Here is an 18576-nt window from a genome sequence, read left to right as displayed (position 1 = left end):
TTTGGATTAAAACAAAATCAAAATTTTAAAAATAATTTTATGATATATGAAATAAAAATATGAAATTTTTTTCTTCTCAACTTGTATGAAAATATTTTTAAAAAATATTTTTTGAGGTATCCAAACATCCCCAAAATCAAATTCAACTCAATTTATTTGGTCAAATTATTTATTGTTTTTAAAAAAACCTAAATAAACTGAATCAAGCCAAACTCAATTTATTTGGTCATAGAAATAAAATTTTTGAATATCCAGCTGAAATATTTTTCTTATATATACAAATATATAAATATATAATTTTTATTTATAAATATGTTAAAAAAACAATTTCAGCGGAATCCAAACATTGTGGTTCGGTTCAGTTTGATTCGAATGAGATGAGGAACTCGGTTTTGCTAGGTATTTACGGAAGAGTCTGTTATATTTAGTTACCTTATGCAGGCACTCCTGTCCATTTCCATCGTACCATAATTTCATTTGCCGGGAACCCAACACTCGTTATTGTAATTCACTGTTCAAAAGCAGTCAACGCTCCGCTGTTGCTAATCAGAGCTCCAGCCACATTCATGGTGTTCATCGCTTGAGCCACTCGCCGAAAAAGCAGAGAACTTTCGCTTCTTAAGCATAACATTCTTCCATGGCCTCCTGGCGGCGTATGACTGGCGCTTACACTATGCTTTCCCTGCTTCTTTCTGCTTCTGCAGCCATCGCCGTCATCGATCACTTTGCTATTCCGACGACATGGTTTAGCAACTTTAAATATGGTGAATCATATTCTTATGGTATGGTCAGTGTGGTCAATGAATTTACTCACGATCCCGAAGCGTTTACCCAGGTAAATTTGGGGTTTCAATGATCTGATATAGTTGGGGATTCCTGCTATTTTATGTGCTTTACTTTCTAAATATATCCAATGTGTGCTCGGTAGCTGATAATGGGGTTATCTCAAACCATAAATACTATTCTTCTTGACAATTTGAAGCTCCAAAATACGAATTCTAACTCATTAGAAATTAGGACGAGTTGCTACTATATGCTTCTCGCCTTTTACTTCTGCATGCCTATGATTCCCCCGCCACCCTCCCATTTCATGCATTTATTATGTAATGTAGGTTTCAACCCCTCAAGTATTTTTGTTCATTCTGATAATTTCATCAATAATACATGTTGAGACAAAATGCCGTTATTTTCTCTTCATATTTATAATAATAAATTTGAGTCTTCGTCTGAAATGCTTAGAACAACAGGCTTTTAAATCTTGAAGGACTTTTGTAGAAGGCCTCAGTTGAATTTAAGAGATCCAAATTCATCAAAGGATCACTTGTTAGGTGTTCACTCTATGAATTTTCAGTTGAATTGGCGAAAAAGGCAAAAAAAAAAAAAAAAAAAAAAAGACATTACTGCTTTCTGCCCAAAATAAATATAAGAAGGACTAGTAGAAAAACAGAACTTGCCTCAGTGATTGCTGATGCGAGGACCTTATAGGTCTTGTGGATACCTTTCTTGAGTACTCTACTTTCGGTAGCAAAACATTATGGGTGATTGCTAAAATGAGCTGTATGACCTATGATAGGTAGTGATATAATTTCTGAGATTTTTTGAAGTTAAAAAATGTATACCTTGCTTGACTAATGGAAAGCCAAGGTTTTGATCTAAATTATCTTATTTGTAACTCACGGAAGAGGAAAATTTTTCGTCTCTGCTTATTTAATTTCAGGGTCTTGTTTATGGTGGAAATGACACCTTATTCGAGTCAACTGGTCTTTATGGGAAGGTCAGGTTACTTTCTTTTTCCCTGTATGCCCTTCTTTCTCTTTTATTTTTGTGAGCCATTTGTCTTGCCATTTTTCCTTCTGAGGTGAACGCAAATATTTTATCCTTAAAATGTAGAAAGGCGGGTGGATATTGTCTGCAGTCATTTTTTTGCAATGCGTGATAATAAGATTAAGTTGGGAATGCATATAGTTCTTGCAAATGAAAAAATTACTCCATCTGTGGTAATTTTCTCAATGATTAGCTACTATAACTGTATTCCAGTGCATTGCTGTCCGTATAGTTCAAGATGGTCACCTAAGTTTTTCATTATAACTTTATAATCTTTTGACTGTCGTAGTCACTATGATATTTCTTTCAGTGGGATTATTGTAGTAGAGTCTTTATAATTTAACCAGATGAGGATTTTCTCTTTGGCATAAAATTTGCTATATATCATGAAAAAAGTCCTTCCAATTCTGAAATTAATTTCTTTGGAAAGATTTTGTTTTTTCTCATGTCAGTTATGTAAGTTCTGAGTAATTGACAGCTGCTCGAATTACTATGACACTTGTTTCTTTGGATCTTGTTTCATGATTAAGTTGTAAATTCATTCCTGATTGTTTGCATTCACTACAATGGTTTCTCAATAATCCCAATCTAAAATCAACTTATATATAAAACTAAGCTGCAGTGTCAATATCACTGCTACTAGTGTCATCTAGGAGCTAGGATTAAACTGCTTTGGAACTTCTACTTAGGGAATCTTTCATTTAATGCTTATTATATTTTATTGAACCTTTCAATTACTTGTTTCAGTCATCTGTTCGGAAAGTAGCTCTTCATACTGGGAAGGTATGGACCCCTGTTTCTCGATTCTTTCTCATGTTCTTGTTTAATTACTCAGTTCATTGTTTTGAGTTATAATAAGAATAATGATTGGTGTTATGCAAACTATGTAGTTTGTTCAACCCGGAGAGGCAGAGACAACTTCTGTTAAGCCTGTGCTATTCATAAATTGGAAACCCGACTTGTGTAGTTGTGTGTAGTGATGTGAAGTTTGTTTGACTGGACTTAGTAGGTGGCAGTTATATTATAAGATGCTTGCGGATTAAATTTGTCTGACTATCATTTTTGCTACTTTCAGGTTGAGACTCTTCTGAAGATTAATGATTCTATATTTGGTGAAGGACTGACTCTTTTTGGTGAAAGGTGTGTATAATGTATAGTAAATTATTCCGCAACTTGGTTTTTTCCTGATATGAAAGTCAAGAACTAAAACAAAGCTCTTTAATTTGGGAAGACAAGGTGCTTATGATTCTGTTGTGAAAAGTAGATTTTGAGTTTGAATCGAAGGTAGGAAAGTTATGGATTGAAGCTCACGGATGCTATGGTTAATGAAGGGAAATGCACAGGCAACACTGGTTTTAGGGTTAGGTTAGCGATTGTCTAGGTGCAGCGAACGTACCTACAGGTTTGATAGTTTTAAGACCAAACCCAAGGAAGAAATAACATAGGCTTTGATGTTTGTCAAAGAAATCATGTCCAGGGGGCGGACAATAATAACAAACAGAACAGTGGGAGAGGAGAAGAAAAGATATCTAGATGTTGCACAACCAAGAAAGAACGAAATTTGCAGCCATAAATCATAAAACTGATGAACATACTAACAATTGAGAAGCACTACAACTGTTTGCTTAAGCCTATGACAACTCTTTCAACAAGAAGGGGATAAAATCCCAGACCCATAAACGAGACTTGAATGTTACAATAGGACTTTTTAAAATCTAGCCCAAACACAAGTCCAATTACAAACATAGTCCAGGAAATTTGAAAATTACCGCAATGCCTTAGGACTGAAAATATAACTTGTTTTTGATCGAAAGTTCTGAAGTCTTAAAAAAGATTTCAGTAATTGAATGCCCAGTAACTCTTAAACAATACTAATTCTAGGAAAAAAAAATCTGGTATAATAATAGAAAGTAAACATCTATAATCCTACAACAATAGCGTTACATTTGTTCTATTTACATATCAGAAGTCAAAAACATTGATTTCTTCCAAAAAGAATCCAGGGAACGTAGATATGTAGGCACTATGATGTGTCATATTTTTGTTTTACTCTTCCACTTGACATTTGAGTTTATTCTAACAAACAATTTGTTATGCTTTCTGTAGGTTGTTCCAAGTAGCTTGGTTGCAAAAGACTGGTTTCATATATGACTGCAATGATTTAAGCAAAGTTTGTGCCTAACCTCACCCATATTTTGTCCTTGACTCGTTTCGTGTTTCTATTTTCAATAAGAAATCAAATACTCTCAATATATATTTATAGTGACCGCGTACCATGTTAGAATCAGTAGTCACTGCATTATGAGCAAGGAAGGAATTTGTATTAGATCTATCTGTTAGAAGTTTTTTGTTTTAAGAAAGGGGTTTCGATTTCAATAAACTATGCTGTACTTTGGTGAAGACAATGAAAAAAGATGTCTTGGTTGAGTTCCTTGCTTAAACTTAATTATGACTTGCTTATGATCTTATCTAATTCTATACACTATCTCTTGTATTTCCGCATTTCCAATCCACGCAAGATGCGAATTTTTCATTTCTTATCTTGTAGATTTTCATCAGATGTTTTTCAGGACAGGGTTGAATGCCCAAAATGCCAGTTTATACTTTAAATAGCTATTGTTAAAAGAAGAAAACAACTTAAATAGCAACTATTGGGTGTATATTTCCTGTAGGTTGGAGAATTTATGCATCAGATGAATGATGGGTGGGGTCTGGCAACTGATGGAAAAGTTTTGTTCGGAAGTGATGGCAGTTCAACATTGTATCAGATGGATCCTCATACATTCAAGAGTTGCTTATCTAGCACTGCTTTAACATTTTTATAATTGTTCCTTGTATTTTCGTTTTACTGAATTCGCTTGCTGGTTTTGATGCAGTTCTATCAAAACATGTTGTCTATTACGAAGGTCATGAAGTAAAATATCTCAACGAATTAGAGTTTGTAAATGGTGAAGTTTGGGCAAATGTTTTGGGGGTATGTTCTTGCATGTTTAGTTGTGACTGTGTTTGCAGTAGATATCTTTATGTACATATCAGCAAAATACAGACAGATGTGTTTGGTGAAGTTCTTTTTTGTGCACAATCTTCTGAGGTCAATAGATTTTCTTTCTCCAGGTCGACTGCATTGTAAGAATCTCTCCCAAGGACGGTCGTGTTATTGGATGGATTCTCCTCCAAAATTTAAGGTATCGTTTGTGCAGGTTTTGATTGCTGTTAAGTAAATTTGTCAACTGTGTTGTTTAAGGCTGCATTTTGTTTATCCTGTGCAGGGATCAAGCGGTAGCACCTGGGAATCAAGTAAGGAACTCTGAACGGCTGACCCTTTCATTTCTATAAACTAATAAGATCCTTTTTCTTTGGGGTTTAGCTTGACAACTTGGAATCTCAGTTAAACCAAAGATTAGCTGAAAAAGATATGTTTCTAACATCTGAATGTTGCCACATTGTAGAAGCAGAAGGTTTTGAATGGCATAGCATGGGATAGTGAAAGGAAGCGCATATTTGGTAAGCTGTAGTAACATTCTCCTGCTCATACCAATAAAAAGGAAGATGTTTAGTCTAAACGTGGGAATTGTTCTTACGAGGAGGAGAAAAATAAAGCTGTAGCCCATGAAAGTTAATTTTTTTAATTCAATAACCTATGTAAGTTAATTTGATTGCTTTTCAATGCCCTTATCATACACAGTACTAGTCACTTTTGTCCATGACTAATGTGTTTGCTTGCAGTGACGGGAAAACTATGGTCAAAGCTATACGAAATCAAAGTTGTTCCTATAAAGAAACCAATTGAAGAAGGGTTCATTGAGCAGCTTTGCTTGAGTCCACTTGGAAGTGAGAGTTTGAGAGGCAGTCATCAACTATAAAGGGTTCTGTCATGTTGGTCTCTGTAAGTCTGTCCTATGAGTCTCGTGGGTTCTATGCTTGCTCACTCTCCAACGCTCTTGTGTGAAATGTAAAAGAAAATGGTCCAAGATGAGAACACAGAGAGAGAGAGAGAGAGAGAGAGAGAGAGAGAGAGAGAGTGGTGCAAGAATACGTTTGAGGTGTGGCGTGTAATGCCGTGATTAAATAAATTCTCCTGCCGAATAAATTTATTGCTCAATAAGTTGTTTTATTTACATAGTAAATAAATGATACTCTCTCTTCATCCTTAATATATAGGAGCTAATTAAGAAATTTGTTTTACCTTTAAATATAATATTTTAATTTATTTTATTTCTTAAATTTATAATTGTTCTCAACTTATTTTTATTGATGAGATATAAAAATGGTTTTTTAATAAAAAAATAACATATTTATTACAAATAACTAATTTAATTAATTTTTTAATATTTATAAATTAGTTGTCTTTTTTTTTTTGGGAATTATCTCATGTTGACAATTTGGCACTAACTTTTTGTGGTTTATTTGAGAATTTTACTATCTAGTATGCTATCTAAAACGATTTCTGTCCAATTTCAATTAATTATTTTTGGATAGATGTTTGTTTGTTTTCCAATACTCCTCAAATGAAAAAAAAAGGATCATAAATATCATGAGAGGATCATAAATATAATGAGCGATACAAGAACGTAACGTTAAATTTTAAAAATAAAATCTGGCACATGAAGCTTGTGTCCCTGAGTGTCATTTTATTTTATTTTTATTATCTAAAATCAAATTCCCGCTAATTTCTCAAATTCGTTATTATATTCGTTACTTGTGCTGAGAGCGGGAGCGAAACCATCCGAATTTACCTGAAGAGTTCATCTATAGCTCAAAGCCACCGGCATTTCCACCTTCTTCTACTACCACTACTTCTTCTTCTTCCTCCTCCTCCTCCTCTTCCAATGTCTTCCCATTCATCATCAATCATAAAAGCAAATCCCACAAAACCGAACTCATTCTTCGGCGTTCCAATATGGATTCTGCTTCTAGCTTCAACAGCAGCGTTCATCACGTTCATGATTTTCATCGCTCTCTGCATTTGCTTCATCTGCTTTCGTCGTCGTCGTCACAGAAAGCCATACAAGTCCCGATTTTCTTTGCCCAAACCAATTGCTTCCAAGCATTACCGTCATCTTCGTCACGATTCCAGCTCGTCGTCCCTCGACAAGAGGCTACTCTCAGGCACTATTGATGTCTCCGGAATTCTGATGAACTTTGATCGGTTCTTGCCAAACGTCGATGACGGTAGGGAAGATGGAGATTTAGAATCGATTGTTGGATGTTCACATAGGAGTAAGAATGTTTTGGGACAGAGTATAGAGTTCGGCTTGCAGGAGATCATGGAGGCGACGAATGGATTGGCTAAAGAGAATGCGATTGGAGGTGGAGATCATGGAACTGTTTATCTCGGTTTGTTGCGGGATGATACTCGAGTGGCAGTGAAGATACTAATAAGCTACAGGTACGTCTAATTGAAGGCAACCTTTGCGTCCGTGGTTTATTACTATATTTCTGTTGAATATCACATAAACTGCTTGAAAAAGGTATTTGACATGGACAGATTTTATCTGTATTTGTATGCTGTTAATTTTTTTTCCCTTTTTTTGGCATCTCCAGTTGTCAAAGTGAGGATTTTGCACTGCAAATGGAGGCAATTGGATCCGTAAGACACAAGAAACTGGTCCAATTGCTTGGATATTGTACCGAGGGATCTTGCAGGTAGGAGCTTCAAGTATTACAAGAGTAAATAAGTTTGTGAATTATTACCATTGAAGAATTTTTAGCGTTACTAAGTTCCCTGTCTATTAGGATGTCAGTGTCTGAATACATAGATAATGGAAATCTACATCAGTGGCTTCACCAGTTTCCAGGACATGTCAGCCCTCTAACATGGGAGACCAGATTGAATATTATCCAGGGTGTGGCGAAAGGGTGAGATTTAGAATCTCAAAGCTCAAGGTTTCTGTTTGCTTTACTGAAATATTCATGCTCATATGTCACTTGAGGACTACGAACTTTTGCAGATTGGCCTACCTTCATGAGGACGTTGAACCCAAGATTCTCCATGGAAGCTTAAAATCTAGTAATATTTTGCTTGATCACCAATGGAATCCCAAAATCTCTGATTTTGGCCTTACTACCCTTTTCAATGCTAAGTGGACTCCTAATATGATGGAAACATCGAGGTCCGTTTCTGTGCTTCACAAACTTCTAAAAGATCAGTTATTTTCATGCAATATCATTTTCTATCTTAGTAAGTTTAATTTTCGTAATATTTCAGTTTTAGGGATCCAAGCGATTTCAGTGAGAGCAGTGACATTTATAGTTTCGGAGTTCTTATAATGGAGATTGTATCAGGAAGGACTCCTTTAGATCATAGTCTACCCCAGGTAACCTTGGAGAATTTTCAACCCATCTTCACTCAAAAACATCTTCTATATGATGAATTTAACACGACATTTATATTGCAGGAAGATTTAGTTCACTGGTTTAAGTCTAGGATTGGAAATGAAAATATCGACCACCTGGTGGACTCAAAATTGCCTGAAATGCCTCCATCCAAGGAGCTCAAACAGATGATTTTGGTATCTCTTCGATGTGTTGATCCTGATGTGAACCCAAAACTCAAAATGGGAGATGTGATTCGGATGCTTGAGCCTCGCGACCTGCTTCTTTCTAATGTAAGAACTACTAGTTTTGATCTCAATTGGTAGAAGTTTACCAACTTCTGATCTATTTTATAATTATAATTTCCTCTTCCTTTTCTGAAGGAACACGACATTGCTGGGGAAGTTTACGAATACAATCACTCACCAGAAAGTAACCCTGCATCGGAATTAGGTGGCGGTACTTAAGAGAGAAATATAAAAGGGTTATAATGCTGGTCTTGAGGATCTCTGACAAACTCATCTGGAAGCGTTTTTACCTTACTGTGTACATAAAGGTCTTGAGGTGCTTACAAGCCTGAGTAGTAAGATTCACGGGTATTGGAACGTTTTTGTAGAGAGACCCTTACGAGAATCCCTTCCTCTTGAACAAATTTAACTTCATAAATCCTTTTCAGAAGTGTTTCTGTGGATATGTGGTAAAACATTTTTGGGAAGTGAAGTTCTTTTGGGTCATGTTGCGCCTTAGACAGAGACTCCTGAAATGGCTATGGAGCCATGGGTGTCCTGTATTATTGTCAACGAGATGATCAACTGAGCAGGGTTTGAAAAATGATTCTTCCGTAAGAAAAGTTAGATTCATATAGAAAACGTCATTTAGGCATAGATGATTATTTTCAAGAGTTAGTATTGTTTGCTACTGGTCAGTCTCACTGTTTTTCAGATTTGTCTTTATTTTTATTCTATTATTATTCTAATTTCTAGATAAAATATCATTTTATTTTCTATTTTGTTTTTGCGTGAAAAATACAAACATTACAAAAAATGTAGACCGTGAAAATTAAAATTTGTCGACCCTCATAAATCTGTTAAATAACAATAAGTCAATACACTGCAACGATCTTTTAATTTTAAGTGCATGACCGTCATAATTTATAATATCCTCTTTGGGATTTGAATTTAATGTGATGAAGCACAATAGTTCCGCATTATACTTCAATGACAAAATTTCATTTAGTAATTAGTAACAGGCCTCGGGCAGTTGTAAACTAAATTACATAGTTCATAACGCTTTTGGCACCTTTACTAACAGTTACACTTTATTTTCTGTAAGCTACAACATTGTTGACCAAAGTGCTTACCTATAACACTAGAGCCAAATTTCAAAGCAAATACTCTTTGAATGTACTAGAACAAGTCTTCAACTGGACACTATCAATGGGCAAACTGTCTTTCGGATAAGGGCAGTCAAATTTCTGTTCCTTCTCTGGCAGCAAATCACAAGGCTTAGGAGTCACATTGCTTGTGAATCCCTCAACATCAGTGCAATTCCATTGGAGTTCCTTTGGCTTCTTGGTCAGTTTGATATTCACATCAGAAATGCAAATCCCAGTGAAAGGATCACCAGAAATCCCGTCAAGTCTTGCTGAGTAAGTCACATTATCAGCTATAACATCTCTGTAGTTTATTCCACTTATCTTTGGGAGTGCTTTGGGATCAAAACCTGGGTCTGGATGAGACCCATAAGAGCCTGTCATCCAGAACACATATTTCATGGTGCTTAAGTTCATTCCTTTCACAAATATGTCTTTCACATAACCTCCTCTTCCAACTGCAGTTTTGATTCTAACAGCTGATTGGGTGTTTATTGCATTGTTGTTTTCAGCTCTAACATCTTGGATGCCACCAGACATCTCGCTTCCTAAGGCAATCATTGCGCTATCCGGGGATATGCAGGTAAGCCTTCTAACAATGAGATGTTGAGTTGGCATCCCAAATCTAATTCCGTACTGATCCCACCCACTTTTTACTGCGACACAGTCATCGCCGGAGACAATGTAGCAATCTTCAATTTTTACGTTTGTAGATGAATCTATAACAAAAGGCAGAGAGAAAAATGTCAATTAGACAGTGAGAGACATGTTCAGCTAGTGACGTTTGTCTCGAGAAACACGTAGAAACAAGAATGCGATAGGATTATTAACCAATTACCAGGGTCTATGCCATCTGTGTTTGGAGAATCAATTGGTGCAATGATGGTTAACTTTTGAATTATTACATTGCTGCATATAAAGTGTCTTGATCAGAATAATCAGATATGAAGACCACTATAAGCATGAACACAATGAATCTGGACAAACCAATCTATGAGACGTTTGTACATGATGAATATGAAAGATTAATCATCAAACCTGCTATAAATTGGATGGACAAACCAAGAAGGAGAGTTGAGCAAAGTTAAATCGGAAATCTGGATTTGATCGGAGTACATGATCTCAATCAGGTATGGTCTTGTGACTTTCAATTTACCCTTGTGGAACTTATCCCACCAATAAGATCCTTGCCCATCAATTGTCCCATTGTTACCTAGTGATCAAATTGCAACAGGTCAAAGTCCATTATAACCACTGTATATGACATGAACATGGTTTAAAAAAAGTTATTGTGATTGATAAATGATTAATTGTTCCAAATAGTTACCAGTGATGACGACATCAGTAAGGTTAGTTCCAAAAATGAGACTGCTGAGCCTTCCATTTGGTGCATCTCTTCCTCTACCATAAGACGGTAGCACAGGAAGTTCAGGCCATTCTGACTCATCCTGTCAATTTTGCTTTGCTACGTTAGAGACACGCATAAAATCATTTCAGGCCTTTTGTAAGGGAACCAATGACCATAGACTACTATACCAAGAAATCGCATTAGTTAGGCAAGTCTTCAAATTCTCAAAAATCGAGTACTTCATGTTGTCCCATATTAATCCACTATACTATACTTTCTCTTTCATACCAATATGAAATATAGGTCATGAATAGTACCACTTATATCTTCGAACTTCATTGAATTTATGTTGAAACGTGTCTATTTTGACTATAAAAGATCTCCTTTATATGCTAAAGAATTGACAACAAAAGAAGAACAACACCTGAGATCCAAGAATGACAGCATCTTTGTGAAGAAAAAGAGTGAAATGGCTAGTGAGATTAAAGCTTCCAGTGAGCCATTTGCCAGCTGGCACAATAAGTTGTGCTCCTCCATCAGATGCATATTGGCTCAGATGACTAATGGCAGACTGAAAGGCCTTAGTGTTTGATGTTTTGCCATCACCAACCCCTCCAAAATCTGTCAAAACTGCACCATGCTTCCTGCAATTAATGGCAGAATACTTTAACTTCTCCGATCTTCTCACTGATCCTCTGCTCTCTACCGATCCCAATATCACAACTATTGAGATTATCCCAATAATCTGTAGGAAATTCGATACTGTCAGATGCAACGGGTAACATGACTCGTTTCTCAAACGTAAAGTAATTTATATAATACAATACATTAAACATCACACAGAGCATGAGTCAAAGCGTAATCATCGTCGATAAATATTATATCAGACAAGCTCCAAGGGACGGGAAGAGAATTACGTAGGAGTTTCTGAGCTGTAGGCTTTGCGACTTCATGGTACGAGACGAAGTTTTTGTTTTCTGAGGAAGAAGACTCGGAAAGTGACGAAGGCATGGGCAGTATATATAGAGGGGGTTCTAAGGATTGTGATTTGTGAGTGCACCGGAAACGGAAAATTTTCTGAACCCTTTATAGAAAAATATCGTGACATTAATATTGCCCATTTCATTTTTTTAAGAATCTTTCTTAGTTTGCCTAGTAAATCCAATCTAATGCAGTGCATCTCGTCCGTGATATCCGGTCCAAAATTTCAGTTTGTTTGTTCTCTTTTGTTGTTTTCACCAACCAGAAGAAGAAGGTTGTTTTTGAAATCAATGTGGCGTAGAAATACCACGTAACGATCAAATAATAAAAGCACATAATGACGTGCATTGAAAGTACATTGTATCTGTTTCATGTTTGTTCATGCATGACCGTTTGTCCCTTTGAATTTTGACCTTATGATTCTTATGGATTTTGGAAATGGACGGATATCTGATATTAACAACTTTTGAATCCTTGCCAATAAATTGAGAGGTGTCTATTTTGCTTTTTGAATGTTTATGGAAATACTTTTTCTTCTTGCCGAAGTTTATGGAAATACTTTGAAACATTGCTCAACCCTTTTGACTGCAAACAGTTAAATGTTGGTCGCATAATGTTTTTACCCTGCATCACAATATAATTACCCCTTAAAGATTGAATAATATATAATTAAAACTTCGATGATTTCATGATTTGATCCATAGATAAATAATATTTTATGGAGATTTGATATTATGTGATACTAAACCCTATAGTGAAAAATACAAAATGCTTAACAGAATATTTAAGTAGGATGGTTTGGTCAATTGAACAGCTAATTTTTAAGCCAGGATTCTCCATGTCTTTTATTATATTTCTTTAGGGTGTGTTTGGTTTAATAGAGGAAGGGGAGATATTTCAGTGAAAAGCAGGAATTTTATTGAAATAGTAAATAATCTTTTTTTCTAAGTTTTTATTTATTACACTTCGATTTTATACCACCGAGGCACCAAGATGTGTTGTTTTTTCAATAGAGGTTTGTATTTTTAAAATCATCATTTTAGGCTTAGTACGGGGATCTTCGTTTAAAACCATTTCTAGAGCCTACTCTTCTGGTCTTATTTATAAGACACTTCCAGCATGTTTCACACACTAAGAAAAATATTAAATTTCATTAACTCTCATTTAATATTTAATAACTTTTCTACTTTTTCCATATTTAATATATATAATACTTCATATAAATAAAATCAATACAATAATAAATGAAGGGTAAAATTATACATCAATACAAAAAATTTCTCTTAATACCTTATAAATAGGATAAAAAAATATCTTCTCTCTACCCTATAAATAGGACCAGAAGAGTAATAATTTTTTTTCCTAAATTAGCATTTTCAAAATGGGTTTTTAACTATTATTACCCTTTTAAAAAATTCCTTTTTTTTGCCATCCTTTTGAAAAAAATCCAAAGCGTTATTTTTACTATATAATTCTTAGTTAAAATTGATTTTAAATTATGTTCATTTCTCTGAGACCGAATTAAGTTGATTAAGCTTATTTTGTCATAAGATTTTTTTTCCATTTTATTCAATTGTCAAAATACTCTAATCAGTTTTTTGTTTTAGGCCTTTAGCTTAATTACCCAAAGGTCCCTCTATTTTTCAAAATATACATTTTAGTCTATATTGTTAATTTATATTTCCATAAGTTTCTAAAATTAAAAAAATGCATTTGCAATTTAAATTAAATAGAAGAGATCAAAATATTTTACTCTTCATTAAATAATGCATATAATATATGGTGGGCCCGAGTTTTTCTCATAAATTCTTTTCATTGCAAATAATCAAAATTTATTAATATTGGGACAATATTGAGTTTCTTGTTAAAAATATAGTTTTAATTAGTATTTATTAATTATTACGCCCAACTAATAATACACCAAGAATCCAAGAAATGTACTTGCACATATTGAGGATGCAAAGTATTAACGAGCTTTATTCAAAGTAGAGTTGAAGCGAATAGGCATGCTTGGGTTTATATACAAGGCACAAGCTCATTGAAAATGTATAAACAAGCATAAGATTTCGGCAAAACTATCTAAGGCAGTATTTATTCATAAAATTGTATAAAAAAAGTATTTATTCATAAATCCATTTCCGGTATTTTTCATCCTATATTATCCTGTAGGCAGCAAGTGTCAAAATAATTTTAGGCAATGTGTGGTTGGACATGAGAAAGGGAGAAGACAAGCTAGAGCACAGAAAATGAAACTGCTGTTTCATACGTAAGGTATATTATTTCCTCTTCATTCTAAACCAACAGTATGTGTCACTTCTTAGGAATAGATAGAGTCATTTCCATTCACATCATCTTTCTCTTTACCTTTCATATCTAACACTCTGAACACCAAAATTAGGCCTATCACGTTGCCTGCTGCTGTTAATAACTGTAAGTAGGGGTGTTTAATTTATCCTGTCCCAGTCGTTTTGTCCCGGTCCCGGTGAGTTCGAGACGGGACAGGACGGGACAAAAAAAATTTCGGGACGGGACAGTAACCGGGACGGGACGGGGTCATCCCTTCCCGTCCCGTCCCGAGATTTTTTTTGCTTTTAAAAATTATTTATTAATAATTATTATTAGATTATTCAATTTACTTATTAATAATAACTCTTATTTTTATGGTGATTTGTAGCTCTTAAGTTGTAGTATTATCTCAACAAAATCTCCTTTCTCAATAAAATAATTCATAAAGTCATTATATAGTGTTTTTTTTTATGATATTTTTTCTACAGTATTATTTTTACACCTTTTTTATGTTATATAATTAAGCTTTCTACATAATATTTTTTTATAATGTTTTTATCTTTAAAAGCCCAATAAAAAATAAGTATTATAACATAAAAAAATTCATATAAAAAATTATGGTATCTTTTTTTTTAAAAAAGGGGGAAGCGGGATGTCGGGACCGAGACGAGACGGGACACGGGACAAAATCCCTGTCCCGTCCTTGTTTACGGACGGGGACCGGCCCCGTCCCATGAACACCCCTAACTGCAAGTAAACAATGGAATACCAATATAGCAGTCTAGTACCTGTACCAAGGAACATACTCAAGCCTATATAGCTTGTACATCCTGCCAATCATCCAAATCGCAATTCATCGTCTTTACACTCATGACAGATGGGTTAGAATCCATTGAAACCAGTGTAAAATTTTATACACTTCACTCGGTAAAATATCATGGAATATTACTATTAATCTAACAATTGTACTACAAGGAAAAAACATGGCAGCACTAAACCAAAAAAGAAAAAAGGGGTTTCACAGACTTGGTAAAGAATCAGCGTGGAACCTGCCACCACATGCTATAATGGCACTAAAGACTGCAATACGGTTGAGCTGATCTCAACTAAAAGTTAAGAGTAATCCTCCCACTAATTCCAGAAATTCAGTAGCGAAGTGAAGAAAAGTTAAAAATTGAACGAGTAAAGATAAGGCTTACTAACCCCCCGCGGTTGATGATGAAACCCCCCCCCCCCCCCCAATACAGAACAAGCAGTTGCAGCCGAAACAATTTCAACACCAAACGGAACTTTATCATGTTGCTCGTAATTGGTCCATTTAAACAACTGAACCGTGGTCTTCTTTACCGTTGCGCTGAGCATATGACCGACAATTACCCACACTTCCGTACCCCTGTAAATATATTTTGAGGTTGGGGGTAACGAAGAACTGCAAAGCATATCACTGATGCAGTTTCCATAGGGAGGACACAACTTTTACAGCCTGTTATCAGCTTATCAGATAAAAGAGTGGTAGCTTAATTCCTCAACAAAAGGAAATTGTGCGTGCCTGAAGAGGATCAATAACGCAACATGCCAAACATAGCAGAGGAGGACTAAACTAGATTCACAAATTCGGTAGAAATTTATCATTGAACCACCAATAACTTGTTACAATGGCAACAAAGACTCTAAACGCCTGCAACTGAGTTACAGACGCTAATTCTGACAATGATGCTATGAAGTCACCAATAAAAATGAAGAAATGCTTGGTGAAGAAAACGAAGAAAGTTATGCTTTACTAACCCCACTGTACGTAGCTTCCTCCTTCTACCTACGTCTAAAACAAATAATTGCAGCCAAAAAAACACTTACCTTTTCCACAACCCGAAACACCGAAATGTCATGACAAGCCAACCTATCTCAAACTTGCAATTCTCAAAGCAGATTCTAACCCCAGCCTAAGAAGGAGAAAAACCCACGCTTTGGCTCCTCCTCAACCATCACTGCCTGCATACTATCCTGCTCTACAAGCCTCCATGCCGCCTGCTCAAAGGCCATACCGGCCAAAGTTGGTGGTTTATTCAATACTAGCGGGTACCCCCTATTTGTACTCCTAATCACCTCCGCATCCTCAGGAATCACTCCCAGAAGAGGCAATCCAAGCATTTCTTGAACATCAAGCACGGACATCATATCCTCCCCTTTGATCATATCCGTCCGAACCCGGTTCACAATCATCTTTATATCCCTAATTCCATCACATTCTAGCAACCCCGTGACTCTGTCAGCATCTCTCAAGCTTGTAATATCTGGCGTGGTAACCAGAACTGCCTCATTGGCTGGGGTTATGGCAGTTATGAACCCAGCGTCAATCCCTGCAGGACAATCAATTAGAATGAAATCTGGCGACCTTTCCTGCCTAGACTTTAAGGCATCCACGAGCCAAACCAGGGCTTTCCCACCAAAACCAATCGGCAGTTTAGACCTGGGTTTCGATATACAGAGCAATTCAAAATTCGACCATCGCTTATCTCTCACAAGAGCTTGGTCAAGCCTGCAATCGCCGTTGAGGACTTCGACAACAGTGTAGTTCACTCGATTCTCGAGACCGAGAAGGAGATCAAGATTCCGAAGCCCAACGTCAGCGTCAATTGCAACGACAGAAAAGTCGAGACGGGCGAGTGAAAGGCCAATGTTGGCAGTAGTGGTGGTCTTGCCGACGCCACCTTTGCCGGAAGTGATGACAACGACACGAGGAGTTTCGCCGGCCAACTGGGGTTTTCTGTTCCATTGAAGCACAGCTTTTACGAGAGAGGTCGAATAGGGTTTAGATTTGGGTTTTAGGGGTTTAGCATTGATGGAGATGGGGCTGAAGAAGTTACCACTGAGGAATGCGGGTGCAGAATTGAGCGTCTTCGTCGGAGAGCTAGAGCTCGAAGCAGAGGCCGGGGAAGCTTGAGAGCCAGCATCGATGACGAGTTCAGTGAGAGGAGCGGGTGACTGTAACCGCCTTTTCGGCCAGACTGTGACTATGCTTGGGTCCTGCGGATGCAGCCTGGAGGAGAAATTGAGAACTAATAACTGTAAAAAAAAAACTTTTTTACAGTTAGGTAAATTGTTGGCAAGAAAAATTATAAGTTAGGTAAATTAATTTTAAAAAATATAAAATAAAATAAATTAAGGTATTATATTTAAGATAAAATTTAACCCTTAATTAGTTTTTATATTAAAAATAAAAAGGAATGTAAATTTTTACCCAAAAAAATCAAATTTTTATCTATTACGAAGAAGAAGGTGAGCTAATAAGAGACAAGATTATCATTCCTCACTGTATCCTCAATAGACTAAGTGGGATTAAGCTTATTGACCCCCCAACCTTCATGTGACAATGTAGTTGTTTTGATTTTACTGGACAAGTCTAACTTTTTTAAGATAGATAGAGGACTAATTATAAATACAAAATATCTCCCAATATTAATATTGTGTTTGGTTTACTTCTGAAATCATTGTCACAGGATAAACAAGGTTAGGCAAACTCATATCCATCAACCATTATTCTCAATGAAAAGGTAGTTGATCGCATTCTATAAATTAACTTGAATCAACAATAGTTTGGGCAATCATACCTAGTAATACATGTCAATAAGTTACTTAGTGCCCTTTCATTACGTTTTGATTGTCCATGGGCGAAAATATTCAACTTCTTCGGTGTGATTTTGCTAAAGCTCTTTGTTTTCCAGCAATCCCTTTTCAGCTTTTAGTTTGATAGTACTTTCGGTCTTTGGATTTACCTAAAATTTTTGGAATTCATTTATTTCTTTCAGCAGTGACTTGTTTTGGTTTTGATGCATTTCATGTAACAGGATTGTATGGTCTTGGAATATGGGTGTCTGATCATTATGAATGAGATTTTATAATTAGAATCGGAAGTAATATTTTGGCGATATAAAAAGAAAAGAGGACACACCTTCGTCATGAATTTTGAAAAGTTGATGTTGAAAGAATTATTATTCGAACTATTGAAGTGATATTTCATCAATTTAGCCTTTACCTATGAAGATGATGCCAGATCCATGAGTTCTCCCCATCTGAACAGTGTCTGTGTTAGGTGTCTGCAGGAGAATGAACAGCAGCAGTTTCCCCCCAAGTTTTTGTTGGGTTAATTTCGAAGGAGAGCTACTGCATAAAAATAAAAATTGGTTATATTTCAGATCCCCATGACCCAAACATGGCTTTATATGTGTCATCGCTCGTGTTAATTGGAACTTTTGTTGATTAGAAAAGGATTTGCAAAGTTATAGTAATTTTTTTTTGAATTAAAGAGGTAGGCGTTTGTTTTTGTGAGCAAAAGAGATAGGCGTTTATAGAATGAGATTATAAATGGCATTAAATTTACGATCTTTTACTTACTTATAAGAGAATTTTCATGCTTGTAACTTGTGAGCAGTTTGTTCACATTACATCATAA

At 35.7% G+C, this 18576-nt stretch overlaps 4 protein-coding genes across 5 annotated transcripts; 2 read left to right on the top strand and 2 right to left on the bottom strand.

Annotated features, from left to right (window-relative positions):
* Positions 1-449: 449 nt before the first annotated feature.
* Positions 450-5982, top strand: LOC114752157 (glutaminyl-peptide cyclotransferase-like). Of its 2 annotated transcripts, none has more exons than XM_028940885.1 (11): positions 450-835; positions 1718-1774; positions 2572-2607; positions 2900-2964; positions 3931-3994; positions 4497-4614; positions 4701-4798; positions 4939-5009; positions 5094-5121; positions 5280-5328; positions 5551-5982. In XM_028940885.1, the coding sequence occupies exons 1-11, from the start codon at positions 638-640 to the stop codon at positions 5685-5687; spliced, it is 921 nt and encodes a 306-aa protein (XP_028796718.1). In that variant the 5' UTR covers positions 450-637; the 3' UTR covers positions 5688-5982. The 2 variants fall into 2 exon arrangements, with proteins under 2 accessions (XP_028796718.1, XP_028796717.1); XM_028940884.1 differs by having other exon boundaries at positions 452-835; positions 5274-5328.
* A 785-nt stretch (positions 5983-6767) lies between these two features.
* On the top strand, positions 6768-8802 carry LOC114752163 (probable serine/threonine-protein kinase At1g01540). Its single transcript, XM_028940891.1, has 7 exons — positions 6768-7213; positions 7369-7470; positions 7561-7683; positions 7776-7937; positions 8033-8141; positions 8223-8432; positions 8523-8802. The coding sequence occupies exons 1-7, from the start codon at positions 6768-6770 to the stop codon at positions 8604-8606; spliced, it is 1236 nt and encodes a 411-aa protein (XP_028796724.1). The 3' UTR covers positions 8607-8802.
* A 547-nt stretch (positions 8803-9349) lies between these two features.
* On the bottom strand, positions 9350-11870 carry LOC114752162 (probable polygalacturonase). Its single transcript, XM_028940890.1, has 6 exons — positions 11694-11870; positions 11284-11604; positions 10839-10959; positions 10550-10724; positions 10350-10420; positions 9350-10230 (listed from the first exon to the last, which is right to left on the bottom strand). Exons 1-6 carry the CDS (start codon positions 11868-11870, stop codon positions 9521-9523), a joined length of 1575 nt encoding a protein of 524 aa, XP_028796723.1. The 3' UTR covers positions 9350-9520.
* A 3857-nt stretch (positions 11871-15727) lies between these two features.
* On the bottom strand, positions 15728-17792 carry LOC114752161 (putative septum site-determining protein minD homolog, chloroplastic). Its single transcript, XM_028940889.1, has 2 exons — positions 17778-17792; positions 15728-17189 (listed from the first exon to the last, which is right to left on the bottom strand). Exons 1-2 carry the CDS (start codon positions 17790-17792, stop codon positions 16056-16058), a joined length of 1149 nt encoding a protein of 382 aa, XP_028796722.1. The 3' UTR covers positions 15728-16055.
* Between the last annotated feature and the right edge of the window lie 784 nt (positions 17793-18576).

This window comes from Neltuma alba, unplaced genomic scaffold (genome assembly GCF_004799145.2).
Source record: "Neltuma alba isolate B1F8T4 unplaced genomic scaffold, ASM479914v2 tig00007263_pilon, whole genome shotgun sequence".
Lineage (NCBI taxonomy): Eukaryota > Viridiplantae > Streptophyta > Magnoliopsida > Fabales > Fabaceae > Neltuma > Neltuma alba.
The sequence above is the reverse complement of the archived record's forward strand: the minus strand, read 5'-3'. Positions and strand labels throughout refer to the sequence as shown.